Here is a 15363-nt window from a genome sequence, read left to right as displayed (position 1 = left end):
CGTCGCTTTATTGTTAGGTAGGGGAGCCCTAACCCTATCATCCTACCAAATTTTATCAAAATCGGGCCAAGATTTACAGAGTAATTAGTAATAATAATTTTGGAGGGGGCCTTACATAAAGGGGGCTAACTCCTCTCCCATTCAATGTACAGGGCCGAGACCCCCAAAAGGCACATCTACATAAAATTCCGAATCGAATGACACCTCATTCATGAAAATCGGTTCACGCGTTTAGGCGCTACGTTGTTTACAAAAAAGGTAACAACAAGAAGAAGAAGAAGAACAAGAACAAGAACATTTTTTGAAAAAGCCGTTTTTGCTCATTTTCGGCAACTTTTTTCTCGAAACCTATTAGATCTAGGTGGTTGCAAAAAAATTACAGTCATAAAGGAGGATTTGCCCTATATTATAAAGAAAATTTGGGAATTTTATCTTTTATAGAAAAATAGAAAAAAATTGTCAAAGTTGGGTGTTTTTCAACGTTACACTTTTTCGTGCAGTTTTTGATGGTCAACCCTTATACAACTGTCCTACCGGACAGTTTTAATCATCCAGAAAAGAAAATTGAAAACGTTTCTCTAATGTTTACCAAATCCATTTTTTGCTTTACTGTCTGCAGATCAGTTCTTTCTGCTTCATACTCCCTTTCTTCTGGGTATTACAATCTTACATCATTCCAAATTTCAAACCTGAATGTCTCAGTTACAAACGCGGAGAAATTTTGGTGATTCAAGGAGAACACTAAACTCTATATTTGAGTGAAATTTCAGTGTTTTAGGAATGATATTGGTGTTGTTAGATGATGTTGAATTTGGCCTGTAATTAATTAACAAATGGATGTTTTACATTCAAGTCTCTACCACCTGGTTGTCGGCGAACATCAAATTACTCATGAAGACATTATCCATTTTTTGTACAACCTTTTTATTGTTCGATGGTTTTTCATATCTTTTAATAGCTACATCCGGATTTATTTTAAATAAATAGTGGGCTACCTAAAAGATTCTTGTATTAGACTTTTTGTAATGCGGTCGGATACAGTCACACTTTTTTTTTGCATTTATTTATGCTACAATCAGCGCGTTGGCGCTATAAGTAACAGTGATAACAGAGTAACATTGAATAACAGTGGTAACACTCCCAAATATTAGATGGTTAGTCACTCTCTTCACTGGAGAGGAGATCACGAGGCCATTGTCTTTTAAGGCATCTTGTCCAGGTTGTCAGGAAGAGTTCTAGAAGAAAGATTTTGAGCTAGAGGATTTATAGGAGGAATGCAGGTTAAAGTGGAGTTTTCTGTATCTTGTTTTAGCAACTTGTGTGACAAGAGGAATGTTAAGGTCAGTGTGTATAGTCCTGGTTGGGAGACATAAAATGGAGCGTGTACAATAGTTCGAAGTATTTTAGATTGTACAGATTGAATCCTTTGGAGATTGGAGCGTTTGGTTGAACCCCACAGCTCTATTCCATACGCCCAGATGGGTTTTTAAAATAGATGTATAAATTAGTCTTTTGTTGTCCAGAGAGAGTTTTGATCTATCGTCTAAGAGTGTTTTAAGTAGAAGATCTGTTCAGTTCTGTTCTTTTAAGTCTAGTGTGGGGGTTCCAAGAAAGTCTACATAACTACGGAACTTGCAGAAAGGAAACTGTTCGCTCTCCATCAGGAAATGTGAACATTCAATAAGACAGAACTTCCTCATATTTTTTTTGAAAATATTGTTATACTCATTCTTAAATAATCATAAAATATCAAACATGACTGCTTTGGTGCCCCTAATTTCCATTACCAAAATAAAGAAATAGATAAATAAAATAAAGTTATAAATAATAAATGCTAAAATGAACGTTTTGAAAACATTCATATTCCCAAGATGTCACACTTATAGAAGAATGTGGGGCGCCCCCCTTTTATAAAATTAGTGGCCAAAATTTAATTTTAATATTTTTGCCCAGTGCCATATGTATTATAAATTATATTTATATTCACTATTGTAAAGAATGATCGTAAATTAAGTGGTTTTATTCACTCGGAGGAACCACTTTCGTTCATGTACTACTTGATACTTGGTAGTATACTTTCTTTGAATACTTCACGGTATAGTTTCATGTTATAAGCATTGGCCTAGATATGCCCATATGGTTATCATATTAAAGGTAGTGTGTTTGTATTAATTAAAGCTATGCGTATAGTCTGGCAGAGATTTAAGAAAACAAGTTCCGGCATTTTATTCTCTTTTAGTATAGTATTTCTGATCGCAGCATTTCCGGAAGTTGATTAGTTCGTTTTAGAGAAAAACTATGATCTGGTGCCAAGGGGCGTAATTTGGAAATTAAGATAAAAACTAGCAACGAACAGTCTCTGTTCATGATCTTGTTCAATGATGAACCGCGAGTGTGCACAGTCCGGAAACCTGTGGCAGCGTACTGGATAAAGTTCCGGAAGCTAATAATATTGACGCGCCTTAAAAAAACAAAAAAAAAACAAATCTATTTCAAGATTACTTTCAGAAATGCAGCTACTAATTGGTTTTTTTAAAGCCTTGGAATTACTACGTAAACAGATACCCCCCAAATTAGATTACAGATACCCCCAAAGATTTATGTAGTTTAAATGTTTCCCCAATATCAGTTACACGATCTTGAAACATTCCATCTCCCCCCTCTCCCCAAAAAAGTATTAATTACCTTCACAATAACAGAGTTGATCACAACAGACGCTATTTAATTATTTTTCTTCCATACGTCAGCAAGCTTTTAATGGCTAGAGAAATATTGATTAATACTAAAACCGGAAATGAATGCTGTTTAGACGTAACATTCCATACTGGACGGAAGTAGACGTAGATTTTTCATTTCTTTCTTTGTACTCTTTTTTTTTTTTTTTTATTTTTATTTCTTGGCATTGGCTTCCGCCATACAGCCAGCATCGTCTAGGTGCTTATCACTAGAATATCACTCACTCTCCATTCTTTGTACTCTTTCTTCTTTCTATCCCCTCTTTATTTATTAATTAAAAAATATATTAATAATTTGTAATTTTCATCGTGTCTTTTCTTCCCGGCTACCATGGCGATTTGAATATTAACAAAGTATGAACAAAGATGGTGCCTTCATATTAATTTATTTATTATATGGAAGTTACGAAGTTTTTTTTTTTTTAATAATTGCATTAATTAAAGACTAATTGTAATTAAAATTTAATGCATTTTATTACATAGCGCAATTGAACTAATTAACGATTTTACAGCAGTATCACTTGTCAACTACGATTGAGATTTATAGGGTCAAATATTGTTAAGGTTGAACAATTAAAACTAAGTCTATCGTTGTAAATTAAAAGTGATGAATTTTCCTAGTTGAAATTCAAGTTTTCTTCTTAATTACCTTCATCTTGGTTATATTTATTATCATTTCTCAGCTGTTATTTAACCTGCCTGAGCATTGAGAGAGTAGACTCTTCTCGACAAGTTTCAGCTTGCATTGTTTTTTATTTTTTTTTTACGTCATTAAGACACTTTGTTCACGCACAGACCACATGTTCTAAAAAAAAACCCGAGAAACAGAGTGGAAGAAAGTAAAAAAATTGGAGCTGTCACTGCGTCATCGATTGAGTAATAGACAAAATAGGTACATAATAGTATGGCTACACTAGATGATGATTGAGTTCCCTTAGAGTGCGTGCATCTTTGCTTGATGAATCATCACCCATTCTTGATTGAGTTTAATGAATGAAGAAGAACTGCCTGCAACTCGCTCTGGGTAACAGGTTAAATCCAGTTTCTTCTTTATTACATTTCTCGGCAGTCCTGTGCTCTCACAGTCTTGTCTTGTGCCCGTACTACTCGTTCCTCTTGGATATTGTGAGAAGGTGTGATCAAGTAATCATGTCTTCTTCTTCTGGTGATGACGGTGATGATCCACAACAGTTCATTATATTCTGTGCTTTGCAGATACTCAATCAAATCAGTTTGAATAATGGTAATAATTGTAAGTAAAGTTATTGTTTTTAAAATAATAATTGGCTTCTTGCAAATAACTTCAGTGACTCACTTTCTGGAAAATCGGACCTAAATTTTCACCGACTTCCTGTTTACTGCAGTTTTCAAGGTTCCAACTTATTCATTTCCTTCCATATCCAATCCTTACTAACAAATTATTTAGTTGCAATCCCGAACATTGCACAGGAATGACTGCAAGCCCACTCACGTTGTTATCATTTAGTGCTGAAACTATGGATTTTAAGGAAATACGTTAATCAGAAAGTAGCACTTAATTTATTTTGTTTTTCTGCCCCAAATCTGGCTCCTACGATTTACTTTAAACTTCGGGAAAACATATATGTTGATCTAAAACCTAAAATAAATAATAATTTCATTTAAAGCATTTTCTTTGGGTTGGGGTAGGCCTTTCTTAATCGCTTAGAGTAATTTATGGTCCCACGAATGTGTGAATTACTTTTCCAAATTCCGAATTAAAAAAAAGAAAAGTACACCTGGAGATGGAGTCTTGTTCAAGATGATTCAAACCAGTTATATTGAATCTAGATCTTTATCTAGAAATCCGCGTCACCAATCATATTTTATTATTACAAGTACAGTGGTACCTCGGTTCTCGACCACAATTCGTTCCGGAAGTGTGGTCGAGAACCGAAACAATTTATCCCATAAGAAATAATCTAAACTATGTAGTTTATTTCGTGTTTCTAAGCCCCAGAAATATTAGGCCGTTTTACTGGCCTAATTTTTTATATTTTATGTAAAAACATGTATCTAAACAAGAAATAAGATCTAAAAGTGTAAATATAAAAACAACTCGGCTCATCTCGGGGGTGTTCGAGTTCCAAATGTTTGTTCGGATTTCAGGACAATATTTTCTCGAATTTCTTGGTCGAATACCGATTTGTTAGAAAGTCAAGTCGTTCAAAAACCGAGGTACCACTGTACACTTCTTCCAGTTTTAGCCGTAATCATTTTCTCTGTTACAATGGTTGGCTGTTTCAATGTTTTTACCATTAAATGATATCATAAATAGATGAAGTTGGTGTTAACTCCAAGGATACGGCCACAAGACAAGTAGAATGAAAAGAAAGCTATAATGTGGAGACCACGGGATGCTGCGCGCTGCTAATTTCTCTTGTCCTCCATATTAAATTTTAATGATCAGTCATTAGTCATTATTTTATATATATATTCTCTCTCTCTCTCTCTCTCTCACTCTCTCTCTGCGCACAATCATTGGCTGCTGTTCGTAATTATTAATTCATTCATTCATGTCCATGTGTGAGTTACAGCCAAGTACCATTTAACTTCTTTTTATCCCATTTTATTGGGAGGAAGTACAGATGACGTACGATGGCAGTACGATGACGTACCGCTGATTTCCTGTTTACAGTTAAATTTTGTGTGATTCTTTAACGTTCCTAATAAATTGCAAGAATGAATTTGGAAAAAAAGGGAAATAGTTCCAACGATTTTATTAAAAACTTTTAACCCTCAGCGCACACATTTTTTGATCTATGAGGTGTGGCTATTAAATATCGAGACTGATGCTGCTACAGAAAAACTATGCACGCGCCAAAAGATGGCGTAAAGCCTTCACTTTCGATTGCAGCGTCTCACGTATTTGTAGAGAAATCTGTCTGACCGGAACCGCCCGTTTGTGTAAGAGGTGTTAGTTTCGTTTTGCCGAAAACATGAATACTACACATGTAGTAGAGCAATGAATTGTCAAATTTCACATCAAAACTTGATAAAACAGCTACTGAAACTTATCTCTTATTAAAAGAAGTTTATGGTGATGAGTATAACTTGTTTAAAAACATTTTTATAGAAAAATTTATTCAATATCCTGTAGCAGTTTTAGTTGGGAAGAGGCTGCCATTGTTTTGCCTAAGATATCCCATAAAATGTATCCCTGTCGTTCGCACAAAGAGTTAATTATTGTAGTTGCTAAAAGTTGCTCATCTATGAAAAAAGTTATCACAAAAAATGCTGTTTAATGGAAACTGAAGATTATTATTGTTTTTTTTATCTAGTTTTCCGCGGTTTTCTTGAACTGTTGTAGGGAAAATTTTTCGTAGGAGGGAAATTTATATTGTGGAAGGGACTTCATCCTTCAAACACAGTTTTTCCAAGTTTTCATTACTAGTGGGAATTTAGTATAATTACAAGTGTTAGAAAATTTGAACATTCTTCACTAAACTTATAGTAAATAGTGGTCCTATTGTCCGATTGTAGACTAAGTATGTTTTCGCACAGGTTGAGGAGGGAGTGCCTGGAAAAAAAATAAAAAAGGTTGTAAGCGATGAGTTTCAATATTAAAATTCGATATTTGATGTTTGAATATAAATTTTAAATTAGAGTTATTGATAATTACAGAAATAGGAAGTCTCCAAGTCAGTTATCTTTCAACTTATTTTCGAAAGAGCGAGTCTTTGTATACAAACTATTTCTAGTAATAGTTTTGAATAAAAAATATCAATTTATGAATAACTATGTGACAATCTATCGTAGCCTGCTTATAAAAAAAATAAAAAAAGTTGAATAAACTTATAAACTATAAAGTTTTTATTATTTTTTATTACTATGCTGATATTGTCAACGAGTTTAAGCTTTTTATTAAAGAAATAATAGTTCTCTTTTCAGTTATTTGCAATTATAATCATTTTATCTACTTCACTAGCAAACTGGATTATAGTTATATTTATTGCAATTATTTCTAGTATTTTATTGATAAAAATATTCACTATCTCTTTGCCAAGGAGATAAATTTTTTTATTATTCCCTGTTCGGTAGGAATGTATTTTTTCATTTAAATATTACTCTGTTTCCGTCACTGACTGGAGCTAAAAACGAGAGAGAGCTTCTAAAGATAGAGAGTGCTATTTAGATGTGCATAAATAAGTTATAATTCTCACTTTCTATTGGCCATCATTTGTTGAATTGAAGAAGTCTAGTCCTAATTCTGTTGCTAAATAATCTCCCTAAATTTACGTGATCCAAAATTACCACCCCGTTGGTTTGATAGGAACTAGACCCCCTCGCTTAAATTCGAATTTTCGTCCCATTTTCTCTGCTTTCTCCAATAGAAAATCATCACAGTTGATAGGACATCATCATGGTACTGTTAAACACACTAGCAACATATCATCAAGGATATAATCCAGCCAATCATGATTCTCCCTATGCAGGAAACTTATACATTATTCCTTCCTCTTCAGAGGAGCATGATTTAAGGCGAACATTTTTCTGAATTGTGACTTGAGATGTTTTGCATTAAAAAAAAAACTTAATTTATATACGATCTTATCAGGTTACTTATCTCTCGAATGAAAGCAACTAACATGGAATAATTAATTATCTAATGCCTTAAGTGAAAAGTAGATGTTTCGATCTTGGATCCAGGCGGCCAGTAATTTAAAGGGAGGGGGCGGAATCCTCTCCTAAAACTACATTTCTGAATAATTTCGCTTCATTAACATAAAACACGGGAGTTTTTATTGTCTATCTCACTTTGGGTTTAATTCTCTGCCGCTGTCTTGGTTTAATACTATGTATATTTGTAGTATATGTATGCATATGTAGTATTGATAGATCTATTGGAGGATTTCTGGATGCAGAAGAATGTTTAAAAACTTATATCTATGTTGTGGGAATTCGATACATATCTGATTGTATCTCTTTTCTGTTATTTTGGCTATGTCCAGTGGAAGAGAGATTTGTTAGAGCTATTTGTTAGCATTGTATAAATTATTGACTTTTTTTTAAAAAAATGACGTCTTACTTTGTTATTCCTGTATAAGACAAAATTATTATAGTCTAGGCGTATGTGTACATACAGATCATTTTCGAAAAAATAGGGATCCTCCAAAAGGGCTATTTCTGGTCAAATATGGAAAAAGTTTGCATGAATATTCTTTCTTATCAAATCAGGAACCTGAGCAGGCTGATATTGATAAGACGAATCAACCACACTGACCGCTGCAATCCATATTTCTCCAGAAGATCCGCTATTCACCTCCACAGATCATTTTTTCATCTTCATGAATGTGTTCCAAACGGAAACTGTAATTTAGGAAATTTGTCACGATCATGAACTGCGCAAAGAGTATCCATAGAATTAGTCCTGTAGAAGATAATCTCATCATCACATCTTTTGATTGTTAAATCAAAATAGCCGGTTGCGATGCTTGTTTAAACTCATGCGTTTCTAAATATGTCCTTTGGCATCTTATAACAATAACAAGTCCTCTATTTATTAATTACATCCATATTTCAATGACCATTGCTTACGTGTACAAGCAATGTACTGTGTGTACAAACATGCATCCGGTAACTGTAGAACAAAGTGCTCTGCCCGGAGGGGGTGTTGCTTCTTGGCGAATACTACTTCTCAAAGATCTTTTCCATCATCTTTTCGGTGTCTCCTACATCTTTAGGAGTTCAATCACCTCTGTTTTGTACTCTGTTAACAAGGAAGTTGGTCTTCCATCTTTGACAGCTTCAAATTAATGATCTTTCTCTTTTAAATTGTGTTTAAATTTTTTGGAAGCTTTAAGCAATATTTGCGATCATAATCTTCTTGGCATAAATGAGACCGCTTTCGAAAATTGTTTTCGGGACAAATTCATTGAATACCCAACATATTTTGTCATTTATGTTTTCTTTTGGTAGCTTATCTTTCGCTTATCTAACTGACATTCTTTTCACAGATTCCAGAATCTTGAATAAAGATTTTTCTTTTTTTTGTACCTGTTCAAGTCATCTGAATGCCACTTTTTACTAATTAGTATCTTCAGTATATTGCACATCTTTTATTCTAATTTTAAGCCGAAAGTAGCTACTGTCTCCCAAAGCCCCATGATTCATCTTCATTTCCGCCCCTTTGTAGTAGTGTTTGTGCTCTTCCTTAACGATATCTAAATTTGGGCCTTTAAGGGTTAGACTGTGCGATTCCACTAACTTGTGAATTCCACTAATTCAGTGGCGAAAATCTGTCGGAACAACCCTTTACCTACGACTCCCTTGGAGTCCCTTGGAGGTTTTGGAGTTCAGTGGCTATCTTGAGACTATGTCAGAATCAGAGGAATCGATTCCTTATATCCTAGTCTTCAGTCGTATCAATCGCTGACTAGCGATACGAGTCCTCTGGTATATAGAGAAGACTGAAAAGATTTTTTTTAAATTTCCCCTGTTAACACCAAATCGTCTGGTGAAGGAACCATATAGAACTACGAAGGGTAGGTTATAATTCATCTTAAGGAAAAGGACACCCACCCCGTGCAGTCTAATCGTCCGCAATCGTGAAAGTTTGCTGGTCTTTGTGGATAGTCATTTAAACTCTGTTTATTCCCAAACCTCAACAAACTCAGTGTCACTGACCTTTTTAAAGACCCAGAAATCATTAAGACAACATACAGTAATCCATGTTGACCTTCTCTAATCAATAACCACCGAAAAAAATAGATTTCCTAAGAAGTGATAATAAATAATAATTAAAAAAATAAGTGTCAAACGAAAATTATAAATGATAAGACTTTTAAAATAGACAATTAATATTTACCTAGATAACTAAATATTTTACTACGATAACTGAGACCATTTTATTGGCGTATTAGTACTAAACTGCTATTTCACTGATGAATAAATAATGAGGATTCAAAGTATACGATATGATAGTCTTTTCCGCCATTGAATTGTCTTAAATTACTGTAACCATCATTATGCTAACATGGCGGATAATCAATGCCAATATGTGTGTACGTACGAGTATATCCATCAGTGCGGTCTTCTCCAGAAAAAGCAGTTCTCTTCAGCTAAGGACCCACACACTTCTTGCTGGCGCTATTCTCCACGATCAATCTTTGTCTCAATTACCCTCCCACAGACTTATCTACTTGACTCCCTCTTTACCATTCATTATCTTGACCATTTTGTTTCTCTTTCGTCCTCTTCCAACAATACATCTTCATTTGCTCTTACTTTCTCTTCTTTCCATTCTCATTACTTGGAACTTGGACACTCACCAAGCGAACCAGGCGTGATAGTTTCTCAAACATATTGTTTTAATTACTCTCTAAAAGTAAAGTAATTACCTATTTTTTTAGGCGGGCTTTAGGTCCAACTAGGTGTCGTGGATGGAGACGAATAGCAAACATACTTTACTATAAAATTCTCATATTAAAAGCATTAAATAAAATTCAAGGGCTAGGACCAGGGGAATCGAACCCACTAAACCAACAATACATCCTAGCTTTGCGGGACTAGTCTCTTAACCGCTCGGCTATCGTGGTGCTTCTGTAAACTTTAATTAAAGCTAGAACACGTCCTTGATTATGTCTATTTGACCTGGACCTTCTCAATAAGTTCAAAACTCAAAAACTTGTTGGTGTTTTGGGCCCGCTATCTTCTTGCTCCGACTGTCTTATCTTCTTCCATATACTTAGACGGACACGACCTTTACTCTTTTGTGTAGAGCCTAAGCCCGAAGAAGCTTCCTTTCTTTATATGGACAACTGGTTGGTTCATCATTCATGCCAATACTATCCTGACAAAAAAAGATCCTAAATTAGATGGGCCCGAATTACCCTAAGATTTATATGTACAACTTAAAGATTTGTACAGGGAGTCTGTGAGCGTTTGGTTAAATTTAACTTGATGACCACTAGGTTGTTAATAAGCGCGTAACAGAGGGGTTAAGGAGGCAATCATTGCAGGGATGGATCTATCCCGCAATCGCCATGATTTCTAAGATTTGATCTTCAATTATTACCACTGTTTAACAAATTGTTTACAATATTAGCATAAATAAATAGCTGTACCAAAATAGTAATGAAGGTTTACATAATCTCCAGTTATTGCAGTATTATTCGCATCACGATTCTGTGATTATGTTTAGTGCATACATATTGTGTGGTGGATGTAAGTACGATATGTATATATATATAAAACTATGTGTACATTATGTATCTATATGCTTAATCTTATTACGTATTCCAATTTGGTAATGTAATGGGTTGCAGAGAGTGCATTCTTACCGCAGTCACCAGCAGAGTGCATCTGTTTCACATTTAGATTCCTTCTCTCTTCTTTGTCTCCTCCATTACAATATATCTTCCTACTTTACTTATGCACCCGGCTTGCAGCTAGCCAGACTGCACATTAAGTAGCAGAAAATTCATTTGCATTCGTACCCTTTACTGTTTTTTTTTTCTTTTTGTTGCTTTCCTGGGGACCCCGTGGGATACTCTATCTATGAAAACTATCTACAAATGAATATTGCATTATAGTTTTAATACATTAGCCAACCAGGGGGTCTCATTGTTCATTCATTATATATTATGGGCAATTAGGGACCAGCACATGGGATTTATTGTCTACTTTTAATTAATTACGTCATTAATTGAACAATTAGATTTTTAATGATTTTTTTTTTTGGGTAACTTTTTTTTTAGATTCGAGAGTCTAAGAGTGCATGTTCAGAACTGCAGGGTCCAAGTGCATAAGTGTGAAAAAAATCTTATAAGGCTATTGCATTCCCAATGAATTGTCTTTAGAATGTGGGGCTATCAATTAAAATTATCCAAACTTAGGTAAAGACCACAGAAACACATTGTGGGTATATTTTTAGAGAGAATGAAGTGTTAGCCCCACACCAAATCTCTCACATCATTGTGAACAATGTTATTGTGTTGAACTTATTGTGCTCGCTCTTTCTGCTCCAGTTATACTCCTAATAGACGTTAAGTAGATGTAATTTTGTCAGTTTGTGTTCTGTTCAAGTTCTAAACAGCCTATTTTTATTATTATTTATTATTACTTATTATTATTATTATTACTTATTATTATTATTACTTCTTATTATTACCAATTAGATGTCGTGGACGGAAACGACTAGCAAACATACTTTACTATAAAAGTTCTCATATTAAACATTAAATAAAATCCAAGGCCTAAGACCGGGGAATCGAGCCCAGTACCACAATACATACGTATTAGCTTCGCAGGTCTCGCCTCTAACCGCTCGGCTACCGTGGCGCCTTACTTTCTCTTACTTACTTTTACTTTCTCTTACTCTAATTAAATTTTCTTGAAACAATTTTTACTCAGAAGATAGTTGACAACAGTATCTTTCATGGACCCATTACAAAAATGGTAAAAACCTTTTCATTAAAAGGATATTCCCTGTAAATCTCTATTTTATTCAACCTCATAAAGTCTGGTTACTTGGTCTATTCAAATTTGATGCTAAAAGTAGAATTTTCGGTGGAACACCCAACCCACCCTCCTGCCACAAAATCGAATTTTCTCCAAGAAATATTCAAATACTTTACAAATCGTAGAATTAATTGTGAATCTATTGTGTTCACAATAATAATAATAAGAAGAAGAAAAACCCGTTTCTAAATTCCAAATCTAATGTAAAATCAGCTGACGGAAGTATCTATTACTGTTAGCCATTTTTTCAACGGATATTACCTATGAAAAACTAAAAAATTGAACATCATGATTCCAGTAATTTCCAGACGAGAAATACGAGAAAGTAAACCTGGAATAATAGACGCTAATTTCATTTAACATCAGCTATTTCTAGCCAGCTGTTCCATTAATTAACTTCATTCTTGTAAATTCTAGTTGTAATTTATTGATTACAATATATATTTTCCCGACTGTAAGATGGAAGTTATTACTTGGTCTAAACCAAACTATCGTATCTACCAGATTGTTTTTATGAGCCTAATAAATTAATAAGTTTTTTTATTTTATTCTATAAAATATATACAAGAATTAAACGACCTTCCATTCTGTCTGGCTTTTAACACTGTTACTCAATAGTCTGCAGATGGCGTTAGTTCGCCCACAGATATACCTTGTCGTCGCGCCTTCGCAAACAACTTAAGTACTAAGCAATACTAAGCAAACTTTTTTTCTTATTTTTATATTTTAATTTTATTTTTGTCCCTATTTTTTATGCCTTTTGTACATACCACACAATTTAAACTCATAAATAAAATTGCAGAATAAACGCAGTTTATGTATACTGCCTCAACAAGAGAATTTCTCTTCAATCGTCAACAACAGACTGCTGGTAGCTTTAAAGAGCTTAGCCATCTTAGATTTATGGTCATGGAGATTGAAAGGGGTGTGGCTTATTAATAAAAAGCCGTGGCCACAGATTATAGAGTTTGTCTGTGGATGTACGCTTAAACCCAAATAGTTGCAAGTTATCATCAAGCCCTAAGGTTGATGTAGAGGTTGTTGGTGAGAACGGTGAAACCAAATCTACAGCAGATCTACAGCAATTGCTGTGACTACAAAAAGTGTTTACTTGAAGTGCTACTAGTGGATAAATCATCAGTCATCGATTTATCGTTTATTTGATGATCGACTAATTTTCTATATTTAAAGTAGATAAGGATTATTGAATATCTCATTGTACTCGAAGTTTTTTTTGTTTTTTAATCAAAATGAAATTTTTAAAAATACATCTCTTCTAATCGCTGACTCACAATTTTCAAGAAATACCATTTTAAAACAAAGGCTATTATTACCAACACAAGAGGGGAACATGAGTATCAGAAAATAAATAATCAAAACTCAAATCAAGAAGGCACTGGTAACCTGGCCGACACAGTAACTGGGAGCAGCTGTTGTATAACCACAATAGTGTATAACCTCCACAAGTATCGTCCATCAATCATGCCAGTACTTCTGCCAATCAAATTAGAGCCACTTTGATAATGACTTTTCCAAACATTCTGCACAAACCAGAAACAAGGCATTCTTTCTAGGATCCTTTCGTTGAAAGATCTCAAGAAGGAGTTACAAACCATTGATCCGTTTACTAGCGTATAAACCGAGTTATTTGTTGGAGTCATTTGCGAAGGAAGAAAAAATGAAAAGGAAACATATCAAACTGTAAAGTTTGTTCCATTTAATATGTATATTTTTGGTGGCCAAGATTCAGACCCTAGGTGAGACCCAGGTGTGAAATATTAAATTTCATACTTTTGAATCGAACAGTTTTAATAAACAGTATCAATATCTCTGAGAATCACTGTATTTCCTGTAAGGCGAAGTAGTATTGACAGTTCATAAAGTGTACATTGTACGCAAGTGTACAATGTAATTAAATGTTTGTAGGTAGAAATAGAAATCGCGTACAGTGGAGTCTCGGTTATCCGTTATGACCGGGACCGGACACGTGACGGATAGTCGAATAGACGGATAATGGAAAAATAACAGGAAAATTTCCAGATTCTTTTGTTTAACGTGTATAAAACATTGTATTAACTGGTGTACATATTTTATACGTTTATACGCTTAAGCCTAAAAGGTCAGCTATCTTTCATTATTCAATTCATTCTATTGGGTATTAAAATTAATGAATACAATGTCTGCGTCATCTAATCGATTTTTTTGGGCGGTTTTGTTTGTGGTTGATCTTTTTAGGAAAAAACCCACAAACTGTCGAATGATGGACACCAGTATGTACCTAAAAGACAAAGGAAAAAATCTCAAAAGAATTTTTAATTTTTTAAACACTGAGGAGAGTGGCGGTTAATTGGAATAGACGGATAAAAGGGTGACGGATAACCGAGACTCCACTGTACTTATATTTTCAACGTAATACATCCGATAAAGTACGGTATTTGAAGACGTTCTCATTCATTAGATAACTTCTAAGCTATAATTAATGTTCATTAATCTTTTTTTTTAAAAAAATAAGACCATTCACAAAAGCAGAGAAGTATTTAATGAATGTGGAAGAAGAGAATTAGAACAATAATCAACTAAGAGAAGAATGGGTTGGTGTAGCTGGTCTGTGAACAACTTGGTGAGAACTCGCTCAGACAAAACACAGTTGGTTAACCAAACTTCAAAGTCCTATATCAACAGATTGTTTGTACAAGGAGAGAGAGCACTTAGTCCTAATTTAGATTTTTCCTTGTTTACCAGAAAGGCCAGGAGAGGGCTCCTTAAGAAACGGAAGTCTCCTAACAAGCGTAATAAACACTGTACAATTAGTAATTGTCAAGTATGACTACAAAAAATTACTCGTAGATACCAAATCATTACTTCTCGAGTCCAATCTCATTGCAATTGTAATTACAAAATATATATTTATCATCTATTCATCTTTTATTGTTAAAAATCGCTGACTCATTTTTTTTAGAAAATAAGAAGTTTTGAATGATTGGTTAATAATTACGATGGCCTACTTATTTGATTGAGATATTGAAATTGAAAGTTGCTGCTGGCAAAGTTCATTGTCAAGAAATGGAGGAAGTTGGCAGACTCAAGGAGGTAAGTTGCTGCCAGAGAAGCATCTAGTGTACAACTTCGGTGGTACTTGCACTGCAAT

At 34.2% G+C, this 15363-nt stretch overlaps 1 protein-coding gene across 4 annotated transcripts in view; it reads left to right on the top strand.

Moving 5' to 3' along the window:
* Positions 1–15363, top strand: part of GEFmeso (Guanine nucleotide exchange factor in mesoderm) — a 411992-nt gene that overhangs the window by 375241 nt on the left and 21388 nt on the right. Inside the window, exon 1 of one of the 4 annotated variants that reach the window (XM_074131320.1) lies at positions 3839–3987. The exons of the other annotated variants lie outside the window; for them this stretch is intronic. Coding sequence (XP_073987421.1) covers positions 3885–3987 — 103 coding nt within the window. The 5' untranslated portion in view covers positions 3839–3884. Of the gene's footprint in view, positions 1–3838; positions 3988–15363 lie in introns of those variants that run through there. 4 annotated transcript variants of the gene reach the window in all.

The sequence above is a fragment of the Rhodnius prolixus genome, unplaced genomic scaffold (assembly GCF_049639745.1).
Source record: "Rhodnius prolixus isolate KJV_2025 unplaced genomic scaffold, Rpr scaffold_4, whole genome shotgun sequence".
NCBI lineage: Eukaryota > Metazoa > Arthropoda > Insecta > Hemiptera > Reduviidae > Rhodnius > Rhodnius prolixus.
This window is presented reverse-complemented; position numbering and strand designations above follow the sequence as displayed.